General features: G+C 39.1%; 4 protein-coding genes across 9 annotated transcripts; 1 reads left to right on the forward strand and 3 right to left on the reverse strand.

The window, feature by feature from the left end:
* Positions 1–76: 76 nt before the first annotated feature.
* On the reverse strand, positions 77–3,121 carry LOC119992402 (heterogeneous nuclear ribonucleoprotein H3-like). 4 transcript variants are annotated; one of them, XM_038839069.1, is made up of 3 exons: positions 2,971–3,121; positions 2,110–2,290; positions 77–1,067 (listed from the first exon to the last, which is right to left on the reverse strand). In XM_038839069.1, exon 3 carries the CDS (start codon positions 1,037–1,039, stop codon positions 308–310), a length of 732 nt encoding a protein of 243 aa, XP_038694997.1. In that variant the 5' UTR covers positions 1,040–1,067; positions 2,110–2,290; positions 2,971–3,121; the 3' UTR covers positions 77–307. The 4 variants fall into 4 exon arrangements, with proteins under 4 accessions (XP_038694997.1, XP_038694995.1, XP_038694998.1 ...); XM_038839067.1 differs by lacking the exon at positions 2,110–2,290 and having other exon boundaries at positions 77–1,070; positions 2,971–3,119; XM_038839070.1 differs by lacking the exons at positions 2,110–2,290; positions 2,971–3,121 and having other exon boundaries at positions 77–817; positions 910–993.
* A 307-nt stretch (positions 3,122–3,428) lies between these two features.
* LOC119992467 (chaperonin-like RbcX protein 2, chloroplastic) lies at positions 3,429–6,598 on the forward strand. Its single transcript, XM_038839166.1, has 5 exons — positions 3,429–4,178; positions 5,372–5,463; positions 5,826–5,886; positions 6,113–6,178; positions 6,271–6,598. Exons 1-5 carry the CDS (start codon positions 3,882–3,884, stop codon positions 6,391–6,393), a joined length of 639 nt encoding a protein of 212 aa, XP_038695094.1. The 5' UTR covers positions 3,429–3,881; the 3' UTR covers positions 6,394–6,598.
* A 1,388-nt stretch (positions 6,599–7,986) lies between these two features.
* LOC119992466 (protein DETOXIFICATION 42) lies at positions 7,987–12,373 on the reverse strand. 3 transcript variants are annotated; one of them, XM_038839163.1, is made up of 15 exons: positions 12,154–12,372; positions 11,944–11,977; positions 11,596–11,707; positions 10,976–11,097; positions 10,598–10,807; positions 10,272–10,468; positions 10,025–10,160; positions 9,808–9,904; positions 9,622–9,722; positions 9,242–9,405; positions 9,066–9,137; positions 8,860–8,976; positions 8,661–8,756; positions 8,431–8,552; positions 7,987–8,340 (listed from the first exon to the last, which is right to left on the reverse strand). In XM_038839163.1, the coding sequence occupies exons 1-15, from the start codon at positions 12,163–12,165 to the stop codon at positions 8,298–8,300; spliced, it is 1,635 nt and encodes a 544-aa protein (XP_038695091.1). In that variant the 5' UTR covers positions 12,166–12,372; the 3' UTR covers positions 7,987–8,297. The 3 variants fall into 3 exon arrangements, with proteins under 3 accessions (XP_038695091.1, XP_038695092.1, XP_038695093.1); XM_038839164.1 differs by having other exon boundaries at positions 12,096–12,372; XM_038839165.1 differs by lacking the exons at positions 8,860–8,976; positions 9,066–9,137 and having other exon boundaries at positions 12,154–12,373.
* An 842-nt stretch (positions 12,374–13,215) lies between these two features.
* On the reverse strand, positions 13,216–17,047 carry LOC119993764 (dicarboxylate transporter 1, chloroplastic-like). The gene is made up of 3 exons (XM_038840988.1): positions 15,716–17,047; positions 14,454–14,675; positions 13,216–13,912 (listed from the first exon to the last, which is right to left on the reverse strand). The coding sequence occupies exons 1-3, from the start codon at positions 16,832–16,834 to the stop codon at positions 13,550–13,552; spliced, it is 1,704 nt and encodes a 567-aa protein (XP_038696916.1). The 5' UTR covers positions 16,835–17,047; the 3' UTR covers positions 13,216–13,549.
* Positions 17,048–18,350: the final 1,303 nt, after the last annotated feature.

Below are 18,350 nucleotides of genomic sequence, written 5' to 3' on the forward strand. Positions count from 1 at the left end.
GAAATTGTGTTTTGAGGTTTAGAAGTCCAAATCGTTAGGTTTCCAAAGAACACTATATTATGATGATATTTAATAGTAACACTCAAAAAGAAGATGCTGATGGATATTCTAATATATCTGACATAGGAAAATTAACCATGGTATTGCAAGTTCAATTGGCTACAAATGCATGCTGTTGAGGGCAATAAACAGTACATTTACTTCATAAAACAGAAGGTGTAGTACAGAACAATTCTCAATAAAAAGAAAAAAAAAGGTATAAATATTGCAGGTAGAAGAAAGCAAATTGACGCAAAGTTATAAGAAGTCACCGTCCTTTTGAAACTGATGCTTCCATATCCTCTACTGATGAGGGAAACAACTCAATATAACGACTCCCAAGTGTCATCCTATCCTTTGCCATTGCTGCTTTTGAATCCTCTGCGTTTGCAAACTCTACAAATGCTTCCCCAGTAGGTCTCCCCTCCGCATTCATCGTAAAATGAATTGAATCTTCAGACAGCATAAAATCTTTGAAGAACTCCACTATATCATCCTTTCCAGCTGAAAATGGCAGTCCCCTCAATCGCAAAACTCCGGTATGTTCGGCAGACTCCTTTGCCTCATCATAAGATCTTGCCCTCGAGCCACTTCGTCGGGGTGAACCGCCACGAGCATCCGAAACTTCATTTGCTATTGCTTTGTAATATTCTTGCCTCTTACTCCTAAAAACCTCAACATATCTCCTGCCCATGTTATGCCTATTCTTTTGAAGGGCAAAATCAACTTGCATAGGATATCCTAAAACACAGAAAGCTTCTCCAGTGAACTTTCCACCCTTGTGGACAAAAAGTATGTCCACGATATCCAGGCCATGGAAGAAGTCAAATACATCAGCCTCAGTGCAATCAAAGGGGAGACCACGCAAACGGACAACAGGGAAAGGTGGCGGATGACTAACATATCCATATGGAGGAGGGTTGTACATAAAACTAGGGCCAGGTGAAGCCCCATAGAATGAAGGACCTTGATCGATTACCCGCTGACGCTTTGCACCCATTTCACGCCCATCCGCACCATCAACATATCTACTTCATTTTCAAACAAGTAACATATTAATGAACATTTTAAATTCTTTTAAGTATAGTTACCAGCTTGCTATTTAAGCAGAGAACCAAGTCGGAGATAAATAACCACACGGCATTTTGTCTCAACTGGTTGCTCAGGAATAGCAGCAATAGCTTCATTTGTCTAAGCCAGTATCAATAGATTAATAAACTAATAGATTTTATGCAAAGGACACAAAGTGGTAGAGCATGCAAGTCATGAGCATGAGGCTGTCCAAAAGGGGAAAAAAAAAAAAATTTTATAATCCGCATCTGCATCCTCATCATTTATCATTATCTTTTTTTTTTTTAATGCATCATTTATCATTGTCAAGAAGAACATTTTCCAGACAAACACTGCATAAGTTCGACCCCTAAATAACACCAAGGTAAACCTTTCAGGATACACAGATTCATTATGTTTGAGATGATATAACCTTTTTCCAAAGATCCAATGCAATGGGCTAAGGTGCAACTACGTAGTCTGCCGCTTAGGAAATAGATATAGTAATATCAAGGATGTTGAACACGGTGTGAAAACCTAAGCTGTCAAGAAATTCTAAATATGCTGTATACCACATACCCTATGCAGGACAGAGAAACAATTCTTGAGAACTTATTGCATTAGGCACCAATTAAGTTGTTAAATCTACATGAAAGACATGACATCCATGTTGGTCATCATCAAACTTCAATGTTTAACTACGTCATTGAACTTGAAACTTGAGCAGTTAAATCCTCAAACTACAAAGAAGTAGACAATCAAAGTATAATTATTAACTCTGTTAGCTTTTGTTACTAATATGGCAAATGGACCATTTTTCTTGTTTTTATTTGAACAACAAAAGAATTCATTGACGAAGGAACGCCAATTTGGAATCGACAACACAAGTTTTCAAACATGCCTAAAATCTAACATTTGGCTACACCATCAAATTTACCAGGACAGACCACTTGCAAAAACTAATGATGCTGATGCCATCAACATACAAATCTAAGAACATTAATAAACCGGTTCCCCAACCTAGCGGAGACAAAGTTTGTGCATGTTGGTGTCGGTGTGGGTGGGGGGTCGTCTCTTGACACAGTGGTAAATCCCCATTAGTTGTTGAGGTCATATGTGGATAGAATTTCCCATGTTAGCATCTCAAGTCTCAAGTTCCTTTTGTAGATGAAGTTTGTGCTTTTAAGGTCAATTTGCGACACTGGAAATCGAAATTAAGGGCGTATTAGTCAGGCTAAACTGCAAATTACTATTGAATTCAATGATTTTATTAAATGCATTTCAAGTTTAAGCAACAAATTGGACATTATAACTAAGTATAAGGATTAACGGCGATATATACCATTTTCAAAAGCTTCCAAGATCCATCCTTCCCAAGCAAGTTTTTAAAAGAAGAATAATCATACTTAAATTATTATTAACTTACCCCATGAAAGAAAGATGTAGGCTTAGATTCCTGAATTGTGGAAATTGACCTTCTTTGAGAAGAACCAAACGTGAAAAGAACTAAGAAAATATTTCAAACCCTAAACACTAATCTACCCACGAGAAGAAAACAAACCCCGCACTAATAAAAAAAAAGATTTCCCAAAAAAAGATATACACACGTAAATTCAAAAAGATAGAGAAGGCAAATTTATGTTCTAGGTATGTCAAATTTACAGGACCCCAGCCTTTCAACCTGGAAACTGAATCGCACCAAACAACGAATTAAACTTAATGGAAAACAAAGAAAATATAACCCAAACTGCACCAATCTTCAACAATCTTTTACAAAACACCAAAGAAAAGCACAAAAACAAAAGAGAAATCAAGATAGTAAAGAAATCGATCCAGAAGGAAAAACAAAAGAAAGGGAAAGTGAGAAAGAGAATCACATACCCTCTGTAGAACATTTTCAGTGGATCACAAGCACCGGCGTGAATTGGCGGATGGCTACCCAATGACGGTGCCCTTTGGTTCGGCCGTGGACGCTGACAAGGCAGTGCTGCGAAAACAAAAGTTAAAACGATGTTCGGCCATGCTTTTATTTTGCGTTTATTGTTGGGTTTTTGAGGGAATTTGACGATTGGCCCAAAAGGGGTTCCTATTGGGCTTGCTTGATTGGTTAAGTGGGCCAAAAGAGGAAGCCCAAATCAGATGTATAAAATCCCAACCTCACCCTTCTCTTGAGGACCTTGAGTGACAACCTTGCGGCCCAACAAGCAATCACCTATCAAAGCAAACGATGCGCGCGTCGGCATGGTATTCTCTATTTCGTAGAAGGATGGCCGTTCAACGCTTCGAAGTTGGCAGAATCAAACAGTTCACGAAAAACCCAAACTGAGATTCTTCCACGTGTCAATACGTCCACAAATCTTGGGACATGTCCTGGTACTTTGACCTTTCCCAATAAGTAAAATTTCAAAACAATATTCAAGGAATTACACTTGATTTTGATTTCGGGGACAAGCCTTTTGGGTGGAGAGATTTGGACCTCAAAAATATTGTTTGGTTTGCGTTCCACACACCTCTTCAAAAATCCCCGCATTTGCCACACTTTCCTTGCGCACAAGCTCCTCGTCTCCTCGTCTCCCAAAGGTTTCAGGCTTTCAGGGTTTCTGTCTCTTTTTAAATATTTCATAAGATCTTTTGCTAAAAAAGGTTTTCGATATCCCATTTTGCTGGATACCCATTACTATTGGCTAGTGGGTATCTTTAATTTTCTTCCCTCCAACAGATCACAATCAAAAAAAAGTTTTGGGTTTTGGTCAGTGGTCAATTTCTTGAAGGGTTTCTGTATAAGAGAAAGAATGGTGGGGGCTCTGTCTGTGGTGAGTTCATCAGTGGTGGATTCGCATACTAATATGGCCATGAAGAGCTGTGGAGAGTTGGTTTCACAGAGGAGCTCAATAAAGAGGAAGAATTTGACAAGGCCTGGATCATTGGAGTTGGGAAGTTCTTTTCTGGATTCATGGCATGGTTGGAGGCTTTCGAGGAAAGTAGTTCAGGCCAATTGGAGTCAAAGAAGGCGGCGGAGAGATCGGAGGCTTGTGGTGGTGAACGAGTTAGCAGGACAGTACGAGGACAGTTTTGAGGACGTTAAATCGGTAAGAGAAGTTTGATTTGTTGGTAATAGGTCATTACTTACATGTTATGTGAATGGCTGTTTGAATATCTCGTAGTTTGACAGGCTGAATATCATATTATTTGGTTTCAAGTAAACCAAAACGATGATGGGTGAGTTCAAGAATATGAAGAGTGAATGGTTTATGTATAATTTCAATATGTTAGCAGAATATGGTGAAACCCTTGTAGGAGATCCACATTTTGGAGCCTGCCCCATTCATCTAAGTTTTCTCGGTGATGTTTGGGGTGAATTACTTACATCCTTTGCTTGCTAGAATGAGGCATTCGCATGGCACACACTAAGCTGAGCAAGCACCATCTCGTAAATTACGATACTAGAAACACCTATGGGACTTGAACTCACGTCCTCTCGCTTAGGCTGAGAGTTATCGTGGTCAAGTTCACCATCTCAGCCAAGCCGTTGTTATTACATTATTTGCTTGCTAGAAGGAGACACTTAAAGCTGATCATGTAGGGTTCCACCAGGCCAACACTAAGTGCAAGAGTCTCCTTGCAGTGTGAGATTTGAAGAGTGTTGGACCGTGAATGTATATGGCCTTAAATTAATGAGATACTTTTTCCTGCCACATTTTAAGAACATTGATGATAGGGATTACACGGTTTGGAAACACATCACATTAGTTAGTCGTGGATTAACAGTTCTGTGCAGCTGAAGTCAGTTTAGGCACCTTTATCCCAATATTCAAGAGAGAATGTTTCTCTGTTTTCTGAAAGAAATGAATCTGTAAACTGTACGTCATTAAGTCCTTTGATACAGAGCGCTGAGTGAGGATCTCATACAATCATCTCTTTTTCTATTTGTGAATGAAAAGAATCACATTAAAGAGTGTGGTGGTAAGTAGCTGCTCAGTCATGAATCGTTCTTACTGGATATTTAGTTTGATTGATCATCATCTCTTTTTCTATTTGTGAATGAAACGAATTGCATTAAAGAGTGGTGGTAAGTAGCTGCTCAGTCATGAATTGTTCTTGCTGGATATTTAGTTTGATTGATCAAACTAATTTTGCGGAAGCACACCTTACCATAGATTTCCATTCTTTATATGTCAAAACTGTTGTAAAGTTTTGAATCTCAATGAGCTGCCATCATCCTCTCTGTTAATCTTCTTATGCTTCATGCTTCTTTATAAAATGATGATATTTCTGGCTGCAGCAAATCCTCAACTACTTCACGTACAAAGCAGTAAGGACAGTTCTTAACCAGCTCTATGAGATGAATCCAACACAATATAGGTGGTTTTATGAGTAAGTGATAGCATTTTTGTCCTGTATTCTCTATGTAATTACGACCAAGATCAATGTTTTTGGCTTAGCTATCCCTTGTCAACAATTTAGTAGTGTGGACGACTCTTGAGTTATGATTGTACCGATTAGGAGGTTCAACAATGTGTGATTACGTATGCATGCTCTGAACTGTGGTGAAATATACTGAGGTTGGTATGTTTGACATCAAAGCCATGTGAGGTATAGGTTTAGAACAAGAAACTTGGCCGCCTGGTTACTGATGAAAGAAAAAGAAAAAAAACGCACAACTTGAGAGTAAAATTAATGGTTGTAGTTCTACTTCATGCAGGTTCTTATTTATTTATTTTATTTTTGTTACACAGTTTTGTTGTCAGAAACAAGCCTGGTGGTGATGGCAAGCGTTTCATCCGCACACTTGGAAAGGTACTTTTCTGAAATGTCCTGGATTTGTTTTTGGGTACTTTGGAAAATATAGAAACAGAGGAAAACTTAGTCTTATCGCCATGTTAAATGTTTAGAATTATAGTCTCTTCTCCATAAACATACCTTATTTTCTTCTGTTTCTTTAACCTTTTTATTTGGAAAAGTTCTGGTTCTAAGCAGAAGGGAAAACTGGGAAATGAAAATATTTTATCTTCAATGATAACAGGAGAAGCATGAGCTTGCTGAAAGAGTGATGGTGACGCGGCTTCATTTGTATGGAAAGTGGGTTAAGGTAATGAATAGTTATTAAAATTTCAATTTTACTAATCAAGGGATGGAATCAAAACTAAAATCCATTGTTTCTTGTCCGTCATTGTGTTGCAGAGATGTAATCATGCCGAAATATACCAAGAGATATGTGATGAGAACTTGGCGTTGATGCGCGAGCGGCTCATTGAGACAGTGATATGGCCATCAGATGATTCAAACACAGAGAAGATCGGCTGAAGCATTCCAACCTGCAACTTCCTCCTTACCTGGACTTTCTTTTGTTCCACTTGCATCAAGTGTTTGGTATCAAATAGCTTGGTTTTCAGAGACAGCCTTCTTTATTATTTTTCACAAGCTAATAAGAATTCTCAAATTCCTGTGATGTAAACATGTATGCCAGGATAGTTCAAAAATTTTCAATAGATTGTGTAATGGCAAAAAATAGCATACGCCCAACAACAGTGAAGGCCCATCACGGGCCCAATCCGAGGCAGGCCCGTGTCGAAGACCTGTGTCTTCGATTGTCAAAAAGACCATGTGCCATGTCAAAGCCATTGTGGAATTCAACATCGACATAATCCTCTCTCTAACAGATCTTACTGACTTGCCATCTAGATTCGTGATCTTCATGAATTTTACAAGACGTGCTACGAGAAGCAGTTAGATCAATCCATTCCTGACATAGGAAGACCTTTCTCGAACCATTTTCCCTATGGCATGCATAGGCACAACCCATCTAATCCTTGACACATGAAGCAGTCCCACGTCCCTTCATAGGATGGCATCAGAAGAGTAAGAGCGAATTTGTAGAAAAAGGCGAGTTGTCTCTAACTATAACTTGGCTCAAGATCCGACAACCCCCACAGTGACACGTATCCCGTGGACCGTAGTATAAATAGCATAACTCCCTTGAAGGCAAGGATCTTTTTTTCTCTCTTCCGCTCCTCTCTCTGATTTTGAAGCTGTCTTAGACAATTTCTCCTCGACAAGACTTTCGCTCTAATCAATCATTTACGCTCTTGATCTATTTCAACTTATTATTGTTATAATTGATTATTTGTCCTCCAAGGCCTTCGATTATCATACTAACTCGAGCATCAGAGTGTCTTTGGCAAGTACCACACCGATATTCAAATCTAACATTGGTTCTTCTGTCCAGATTAGAAGTTGCTAGTAGCTCAACTATACAAATCTTTGATTGTAGATTCTACCCTCTACAGATTGCATCTGAAGATATCAGGATTAAAACTTTAAAGCGCTTGTCATCCTCTGCTACTGCTTCTCATCCAATAGATCATCGGTTCTCTCTCTCCGTAAATCTATATCTGAAGCAGCATCACGAGGATGTGAAGCTTTTGTTGACGGGAATTAAAAAGCCACATGCTGAGTATTCAGTGGATCATGTGCATCACGTCAGCGTGATGATGTGGTGCGCATGATGCCCCGACTATTTTCTGGCAAAGAGAGAGGTAAACAGTGGAAAACAAAGTGTGAGTTCGTTTGCAGTACAATCTTCAAAAGCAACTTCATGGGGAATTACTTTCAACGTTGCAAGATCCTTTCTATGTTTTCATTCAAAAAGAAAAGAATGTAGCTGAAGAGGATTTTGCAATTCTTTATGAATGCAAAACAACATTATACAATTGTATTATAAAAGGTTCACTGTGATACATCGAGATCGCAAAGCGAGATTGCAAGGTTTTGTTCTTCATTGGTCATCATAGCGTCACCAATGGTACTTGGGGCATGCATTTTTTGACGAAACGTTTTAGTGTTTTACACTCTCCATTACGCACATTCGTGATATTCAAATCATGTCAAAATTGTTGATGGAGTTGATTCCTTGATTTCTAATTCACTCTAGATGACGAGCAATATTATTTGTAAATCTGTACATATTATTAGTACATTAACATTTAGCAAGTGCAAGTCCACGAATTTTATGTGCACAGTATCACTATATATAGGGGTAACATTAAAGGTGATGGTATAATAAACCATGCAGCAGAAAAGCGCAGTAAATATAGTGCCCTGATCTCACTGCAAATATGGCATCAAGGAGAAGAAAACCATTGTAAACAGTTGCAGCTTTGTTGAAAGAGCAACGAAGTGAATCGTTGAAAACCAAAACCAAGCAGTATTCAGCTCCTGAGAAAGTTCCAAGGCCCCGTTCTGGTCCCTATCCTGCAGATGCAGCACCAAAATGACTCAAGAATTAACCGATAGATCACAGACAATTCAAAGCGAACAATGTGACTGAAATCCTATCTTTACCTCCAAAAGCCAGCAAATGCTCGAAGGCTCATATATATGGTCAAAGCAACCCAGATTCCGACGTATCCATGACTGGAGGAAAGAAAGAATAGGCAGAAGATACTGACAATAGCCACCGTAACCTGACGCAGGAAGAATGTTAAGCTAGAATATAACTGTTCATTTATTTATTAACTAAAAGTGCAATGCTACTTCAATCTTCAATATATGGAAAGGACTGAAAGGCTTACCATGGAGTATGCAGAATACGCGAAGTCAGATGCTCCAAAGTTGATGCCATCGAAAACAAATGCCAAGGAATTGATGGGTTGAGTAGCTGCTACAAACTGGTATGAACGCAAAGGAAATATCAGTTCAGATACTATATACAAGTACGAGTAATTTGAAACTAGTCCTTTTAACTTCTTGTCTGCAGACAAAACGAGCTACCGGAATGCCTATACTAATGAGATGGAGGACATTGGTATCCTTTGTGAATAATCTTGCTCCTACATGCAATCCCAGTCCAAGTATGACAGCAAGCATCAACCCTAGAACCAATCCCAACTGCAGTAGAAACCCATCTCAGAGTTTTAGAGTAAATCCTCTAAAAGGTCAAAAGGACATTGGATCATTACAACATTATAATCCAGCACCTGCAATACTCTAGATGCAGTTGCCGTGGCCCTGCCATAGTCTTTTCTTGCGAATGCACTAGCAAGAATTGCCTGAAAGAGAGCAGAATTTTTTTTGATGCATGGACAAAATGTGTTTTGATAGAAAAACAAATTGAAACAATCCTGTGATACACAAAAATAATCATATTTCTGACCTGACCAGCGATAGCCAAGCCATCGGCAAGAAGAGAAGTTGCCAACCAAACCTGCAAGCAGACCTGGAATGCAGCCATGGGTATGGATCCTTGTCGTGCAGCCATTGATGCAGCAAGGGTTACACAGAATGTCACAGCTATCACCCTAAGCAACAGTAGAAAGCCTGGAATTCAAGCACAAATGGAAAAAAAAAAAAGACTTATGATTTGTAATTTTGAACTATGGAACAGAAAATTCAAATTTGAACATTTATACAAACATCACAAATTGTCAGGGCAATTTTAGAAAATAACTTCAAGGATTCTGCACTCTATGGTCCACGAATAAAACAGAGGGGCAAAGAAATGAAGAAGAAATGGAAAAGAAAATAAATGATTACCATTTTTAAGAAATCGACCAAATTGCAGATGTTTTATACTGGGAGGTAAGAGATCAACTTTCTGCATTAATCTCCAGAAGAGTATGATTGAAATCAAATACCTGTAATCACCACTCAAATATTAAATACAAACTACAGCTAGAAAATTTGCATATGCAGTGTGTGTGCAATAACTGATTTACTTACTGAGATATGACATGAGCAATGGCCGCACCACTAACTCCAAGACGGAAGACAAACATGAAGATTGGGTCCAAGATTATGTTTGTTACATCTCCAGCCACTAAAGCGGATAAGTTGGGCATGTGTCAGATAGAAGTGAAACTATCAAACCAAATACACTGCCTGGTACATATATGTTATTTTAGTACGCTAAGAACTATTCAATTCATATATCACGTACCGGTGGCATACAAAGGAGTTTTTGTGTCCTTAAATCCACGGAAGACTCCTTGCATGGCCAATGAGAGGAGAACTGCAGGAGCCCCTAGGGACCTTAATGTCAGATACTCTTGTGCAGGGTTAAGCATAGGTGAATCCTATATGAAGCAGGAGTATTTTCTGTTGGTGATTATGAAATTATGAGTACAAAAAAAAAAAAAAAGTAAACTAGTTCAAGTGTTTTTTCTTGGTATCTGAAATGAACTTACAGAGCTCACTCCCATGAAGCTCAACAGAGGTTTAGCTCCCGATATGAGGAATATGGCTTGGATAAGACCAAGGATGCCACCAATAACCAATGCTGATGAGGCTGATGGAATATGTCGTCTTTCATTGTCGTATTTTGCAATATCAAGGCTGCTGGAAAAAGGTTGCAACTTTTGTGCTCCCTCATCCTCAGTAGAACCTGAAAAGGTGCAATGAATAGAAACTAAATTATACACCTAAATGACCAAGTTGCACAGATAGAACTTCTATTCTCAAAATGACTGCAGCAACTGCAAACCCAGGTGAGTACAGGAAAAGAATGGTATACCATTTTGTGGTATCAACTCTTTAGTTTCGATGTTTGCAGTTGAACCTGTTTCCAAGTCCTCGCCCTCTTGCGAATCAGGGCTTGCTCTCCCAATCGCATCCTCTTCAGCAACAAAGGAGGTGGTTACACTGACAAGTGGGAATATTGCGATTCTTGATACTTGATTAAATAAAGCAATAGAAACTCCCACAGCAGCAAGTTCGACTGGGCCTGCAGTGAGAATAATATATGGGAAAAGTATGCATCATATACAGTTTAGCTGAGAGTTAATTCAGCATCAAACAAAATTTCTGAAAAGACAAAACTTGAGGGGGATAAAAGAAAATGGAAGAACGGATGCACCTTCAGAATTAAATGCACAAAGTTAGATAGATGTACCAATTTGTCCTATGAAAGCTGTGTCAACCAGGGAGGCAATAGGGTCAGCTGTCAAAGCCAGTGCTGCAGGCAACGCAATCTGAGCTATCTCTGTACCAAGTTCATCTAATTTAAGAACAAGCCTGCCAAAAATATAAAAGAATGAACACTACAGATGATAAAGGAAAAATAAGGCAAGCGAATAGAGAAAAATAAGGCTTGAACATCAACTTCCAGCATCATGTCAATAATCAGCAAGTATAGAGCAGTACCCTGAAGTGCAAGAAATTCAATTGATAAGCAAATAAAATAAGCCCTGATCAGTGTTCTTATTAAGGTTTTTCTTAAATAAACAAAGACAGAGAAACCTATAAAAAAATCATTTTTTACACACACAAATAACACATAAAAATTCATTAGCAATCGTCATCAAACTAATGCTTATTGATAGAAACTCTTCTAGTTTTAAAAACTCGCATCGTTTTTATCGACAAGAATTTCCAAACCAAAAAAAAATGAAGGATTTAAACAACTTTAGGCTTGTCTCTCTAATGCACAAACTCCAGCATTTCTAACCAAGGAATCTTCTAAAAATTGACAAAAAAAATCATTGCAGAATGTGAGAGAGATCCGATTCATACCTAGCATCTTTAAAGAAAATGCAGACTGGACTTCCCTTCCTTTCCGTGGAAGTATATGGGTCTTCTTCTTGAGCCATCACTAGGTATCCCAATCCACCAAACTTTAAACAGCCTTCACAAAAAAGACCAAAACTTCAATTCACCAGTTGTTCCAGGGGAAGGAGACTTTATAAAGCAAGTTCAGTCATCATCTTCAACTATTTCATAATTCTACCAAATTTGAAAAGTATACATAATTCTATCAAGTGAAGCTTCAAGTGGGTTTCAACATACACACTGGAAGTCCATGTCATTTACGCATTTCAACAAACAACTTAAATTCAAAGTTTGAGAGAGACAAACTACTACCTCTCAGCTTTGAAATCTCAACGCCAGGATACAACTACAACCCCAGCAGAAATTCAAGGTCCATTAAAATGAGCGGGTCCCGAACGTCAACATTGCAGAAAAAAAAAACCAAACTGACATCAGGGATTTTTACAGTTCAAAGAGTTAGAAACCTCAACACCCGTCACATGGATCACCTAACTTCATCAATAGGAGGAAGACTACGTGTACCTTCGCTTTCATAAAGGCTAAGCGATCAACAAAAATCGCAATTCTGTTTTGGGGTGTGTGTTGGGTGGGCGAGAATTGAGAAAGTGAGGGAAAAGAAAAAGACTTTCATGGCCCAAAAATGCCACCGTGTAGGACTCCAGACTCCAGAGTCTAGTCCATGGGGTCTTCCTATGACAAAAAGGAGAGAATTTTGTTCGGTGGAAACTGCCAAGAAAATGGTGGGTGGAAATAGACGCGTCCTTGTTCAAAATATATGCTCCGCTTTTTTGAGATTCCAAAGTTAAACGCCACAGGTCCCCACCCATTTCCATTTTGCATTAAAGAAAATCATCTACAGTCAGATTTACTCCAAATTAATGGCTGCCAAGTGGTTCATCACTTTCGGGCAGAAGCTCAAAAGAAGTCAAAAACCCACAGAAAATCATATACCTGTCAGAAAAAGACAATTTACAATAGTATACACTATCAATCATAAGAAAACAAAAAAGGTTGGGAGACCGGCCTGGGGTAGGAAAAGGTGTCGATACATAGAATGGCAGAGGCTGTTACCATGAAATCCAATGCAATCCATACAACCCGAGTTTCTGTGTTGATATCGATGTTTTAAAAGAATAAATTAGTATGATATTGTCTTCAGTACAAAAAAATAAATATGACTTTTCCTTCTTTTTCTCTTGTGCATATGTTCCAAAAACAATTTGGTTCAATATTTCAGAAGCATTGAATCATGGGAATATAATTCCACAGCCCAAATGGCCCACAAAACTGAGATTGTCCACTGTTGATGTAGAGTGATCCCAAAGTTTGTTCAAAATATTATGCTCTGCTTGTTCCCCCTCCAATAAGCAGAGCATATATTTTAACATGCAAATGCAGGATTTGATTCCTGGAAGCACTCCAGCTGTGGCATAATTTCAGAAATCACCAACTTTTGCTATAAATAACACATAATATCTCAACTAAAGCCTAAAGCAAGCAAAAGCATCTAAATAAATTTCAACTAAGCAATAGGAATATTATAATTCCAGTATAATATTGGGCTCTTCTTCATGCACCAGAAAAGAAAATGAATATGGCAACAAGTGGAACATTTGGGCATCCGCATCCAACTAGTAAGCAGTAACCATGCCATAAATTAGAGGCAACTGGCATGCCCAGTCAAAATTGTAGGTACAAGCTCTAATCTGTTATCTGAATAGACTTCATCCCTGTATCATTCCTACCCAAAGTTCTCGGTAAAGCCGCCTAACGGCCATTTCTAATGTAAAGAATTAACAGCCAAAATTAACTAATTGCAACTTAATGGAGAACAAGAGCAAGAAAATTGCAACCATCTACTGAAACGATCAGGGAACGAAACTGAATTTTGTGTTGGCAAATTTTTATGACCACCCATTCACCACAAACCGATAGCCTTCCACCAAAGCCCTCCAACTCCAAGCCAGATGATGATATTGACGACAGATATGAGAAACCCAAAACCCCACCACGTTCCGAGGGGTACATAGCCAGCACCATAGAAGACGGGGGCGGATCCTATGCCATAGTGAGTAAGGCCACCCATGAGATTAGAAAGGAATGAGAGGACCATGGCCCCAAGGTATGGCGGAGTTCCCAAAGCACTGGCAACAGACAAGAAGGCTGTAAACATGGCACCAATATGGGCAGCGCCACTAGCGAAGAAATAGTGGGAGTAGAAGTACAGAAGAACCAAAATGCCGAAAGATAGCTGCCATGACAGACCCAAACCACCAACAAACTGTAAAAGAATCCAGGAAACTTGTTAGTAAATCATATTTTGACTATAACTCTATCAGAATTCAGAAATTTGGCTGTCTTGTCAAGATATGCATTCATTTTGCAAAGATGGAATCCATTTAAGATCCATATTAGAGATAGAACATAGAAGTAACCAATAATGAAGCAGTCACTAGCAGTTATAGATCAACATATGTGTACTCTAGGCAAAACTATGAGGAGCTTAGTGTCCGTAACTCCATATATATATATAAAAGAATAGTTTTTCATTTTGTTGTCTATGCCTAGGTTGCCAACAAAATCAAATATCTGTTTCCCAGCCCAGAGAGGTAGTCTATTTTCACGATTTTGGGCTCGATAAGGATATCCTCTATTTGAAAAGTTTATTAAAAAGAACAAACGACAAGAACCATCAAAATTCTTGAAAGCACTCATCATCAGCATGACTATATTATAAGATAAATAATGACAGCCATCACGTAATTGCAGTGAGGTAAAGTAAAACGCACAATTTATTTGGGGGTTATGAGATAAGCACAAACCTTCACTACAGTTTGGCTGAACCAGGAGATGAGACCATATTTGTTGAGATAGCCAGCCATAGCAATAAGTGCAGCAAACCACGTGAGAGTATCCCATGCAACGGATTCAGCTAAGCACTCCTTCCATGTGACCACTCCAGTAATGAGGAGAATAGATAATCCAAGAATTGCAGCGGTAACAGCATCCACATTCAGCAGCCCACCGAAAACCCAGAGCCCCACCTGTAAATGGAGAAGAAATTAGATGGAATGTTGACTTAAGAGATGTGCCTTGCCATAGACAGAGATAGAAACATAGACAAACTAAGAGTTACAAAAACATTTCTAACAGTGCAGTTGAGTTCATGCCACAGCACACAGAAACTGTTGTTACTCTGCAAAATTACAATGCATGCATGTATATACTCTGACCTTCCTTATTAATGAGTATACAATGATTCTGAATGGAATGGAAGCCGCTAAAACTGAATTAACTTCTGACTGAACCATGACAATTGACAACAACATTCTGTTTACAATGTCAAAGCAAACAGAGTAACTAAGTATTTAGTGTCTCCTGATCCTGGAACAAAATCAGATTTAGAGGATGATATTACATTTGTGTATCTACACTATCCACACCTTGTTTGATCTCTTCCAAAATCAAGAATTCAAGATGCTCATCTCTGATATCACTATCACGACTCGTATTGCACAAAAAAAGGACAAAAGACCAAATTAGAAAAGAAGAAACAACATATCAATCATTTTTTATCTATTAGCATAAATCACAGGCAAGATAAATTAAGAAAAAATTATTGTGAGAGTTGCAATGGCTTCTCTCTTTAATGGTCTCATAATGAATTTTTTCCTAGGTAGCTATTGGTTTCACTCACAGGAAACAGTTCTTCTTCAAGCTATAGTATCAAGGTATTAAGGTAACCACATTCCCTGTTATTTTCATACACACCTATGCAAGGAAAAAAAATATAGTATTCTCTATTAGCAAACTTTAAAAGCCAGATGGTTTCAGCAATTCAGTAGGAATATAAAAGGACATTTGAAATTAATCAAAATCAATGAGAAGTACAATATTTACAGTTTCACAACGAAAATGTAAGACTATCTTAGCGCCCCGCTACGAATTCAGATATAATTGCAGAGAGATAGTCCCACTAGTATACCAAGAACAAAAACAAAGAACATACAGATCCAAGCAGCATACGATTTTGATCAAAACCATTAACCAATAATAGAAATTGGAGAAAGAGAGTATAACATACCGTGAGCACCAGAGTACCTGCCATTATTATCTCGTTCTTGGACATTGGTCCCATCTTCTCCAACTTCTCCCTCGCCAACTTTGGCGCGTTAGGGCTACTCTTCACAGTGGGTGGATAAATCAAGTACAAAAGAAATGGAACCACAATCAACGAAACCAATCCAGGCACAATTGCTGCTCTGGCCCAATCAGTCCACCCAATTGTCTGCTTGATTGTATTGAATGTCAAATTGGCGCTCAATGGGTTTGCCGCCATGGCTGTCAAGAACATTGAGGACGAGATCACAGACGTCTGGAAGCACGTCAGCATCAGCCAAGACCCCAACTTCTTCTCAGTCCCATCTCCAGCATTGCTACCGCAAGCCACGCACAGAGACTTAACAAGCGGCAGGAAGATCCCTCCAGCACGAGCTGAGACTGAGGGAATCGCAGGAGCCAACAACGCCTCACTGAACACCAAGCTGTAACCGAGCCCCAAAGATGAGCTCCCGAACAGAGACACAAACTGGTAAGCGATTCTATTCCCAAGTCCAGTCTTAATAAACCCGCGTGCGAAGAAGAAAGCGAGCGCGATCAGCCACGGAATTGGATCGCCGAAGGCGGAGAATGCGGCAGAGAAGGTGAGTGTCTTTGTGAGAACGGAGGCGCCGAGGCCCATGAGCGCGACGGCACCGAGCGGCAGTGGCTGAGTGATTATCCCAACAATCGTGGCAAGGAAAATCGCCAATAGCTGCCAAGCGTTCCTCGAAACCCCGGAAGGCACAGGAACGAACCAGAGTATAATTCCCGTCGCAATCGATGCAATAAGCGGCTTAATAGCGGCGCCCTGCCACGGCTCCTTCGCCGGAGCTACGGATGACGAAGTCGCTGCCTTCACTACTAAGCTACTGCTATTGAGGCCCTTTAGCTCTGTTTCTGCCAAAAATTGTGACGAATTTATGCCTTTCGGAGTATAATTAAAGGGACGGGCATTACCGGTGACGATTCTAGGCACATTAGGGCGTGAATCACAGCACCGAACTGGTGCGGATCTGAGGCGAGAGGCTGGGCGTGGTTTGAGCGAAGGACGAGAGTGGAGGCGGAGAGGGAGTGAGGAGGAGAGTGCAAGTGACACAGCCATTGTTGTTTGGTGCGGCGTTCACAGTGAGCGTGAGAGACGAAACCAAGCTCTGTTTATAGAGAAGAAGTAAGTTACGGGATTTGCACCGTTGGATCTAGATCCAATGGTGGAGTTAGCATTTGAAATGTAAGGCTGTGGTTGTGATTTTTCAGAATCTGCACTTGGTGAATGTCGTCTCCCCTTTGATTGCTCCGCCTCTCAAACTATTTACCGGCCAGATTGGACCGTGATGACGCTAACATGCACCAGGAAGACTGAGTCACACAGCCACATGTGCTGATTTTTAGTCAAGGAAACTGAGTCACGCAAACTACATGCCACGTGGCTCTTGGAAAACAGTGTTGCCTTGACTTTTGTGTGACGTGGTCTAGTTCGAAGAATGAATATATTGTTTGTCTACGTGTCGTGATGTAAGTGGAGATTGAGTTAGCATTAGGTGGTGACCAGAAAGCGATTCTGGCCCTAATTGCTTCCTGTGGTTGAAAACGATGGCCAATGAAGTGGGGGGAAACTGAGGCCAGAAGAAGTCAGAAGTGCGGCGTTGGGCCGTGACACTGTCGGGGGCAGTGAAATGATGAGAATGGGCTTCCACAAATGTAAACCACATAAAAACGCACGTGCGCTGTAAACACAGACAAGTTGGATTTTGTGTATTTGATACTCTTCTGCAAAAACAGGAGTTTTTTTTTTTTTTTTTTATCAAAACTAGTATTTGGATCCGTGTGTGATGCACGAATAAAAAAAATATTTACAATTTTACGCAAATAATCATTCATAGAAGAACCAACACAGGGTGAGTTTAGAAAAGTGTATGCATAATTATGTTTGTAATAAAATATTAATTTAGAAATATATTACTAAATAAAGATTGGGTTATGGGTATATAGTTTTCTTGAATACCTAACATAAATTTCAGGAAAAGAAACAAAAAGATATCCAAATATAGTTGTTTAAATAAACAGAGTACTCCATGTGGTTATTTTTAGTTTGTTTCATGCAAAATACCATATAATTAATTTAGTATTTTTTTCCAGAGAGAACACAATCTATGTTAATAAACTCAATCTAATGTAAAAGGTCAGCGTTGTTGTCAATCTCTCCTCCCATCGATGTAAAACAAAACGTTATGTTGAAAGTTTGAATATTTTCAAAATAATGTTTGCTTTTAGCATCCCCTTTGTACAAAAGATCATTTAATGGTTGCAGATGTTCTTTCTTCAATGGAAGTTGTATTTTTCATTGCATACAACATGATGAAAATTTTAGACTTGTTGACATCCTCCATTTCCCGATTCGCTCTTTGTATTAAAAGAGAACATCACAACTTCCGCATTCAAATATTTGCTCACCAATGTCCCAATAGTCTACAAGTAATAGAATTAAGGATCTAAGAATCACATATTTTAAAACAAAAGGCTTAACAACTTGTGATAATATGAATTAACTAAAGATACAATAATATAATAAATTTAACATTTATTTAATATATAATAATATAAAAAATAAGTGCAAACCT

Source organism: Tripterygium wilfordii, chromosome 23 (genome assembly GCF_013401445.1).
Source record: "Tripterygium wilfordii isolate XIE 37 chromosome 23, ASM1340144v1, whole genome shotgun sequence".
NCBI classification, from domain to species: Eukaryota; Viridiplantae; Streptophyta; class Magnoliopsida; order Celastrales; family Celastraceae; genus Tripterygium; species Tripterygium wilfordii.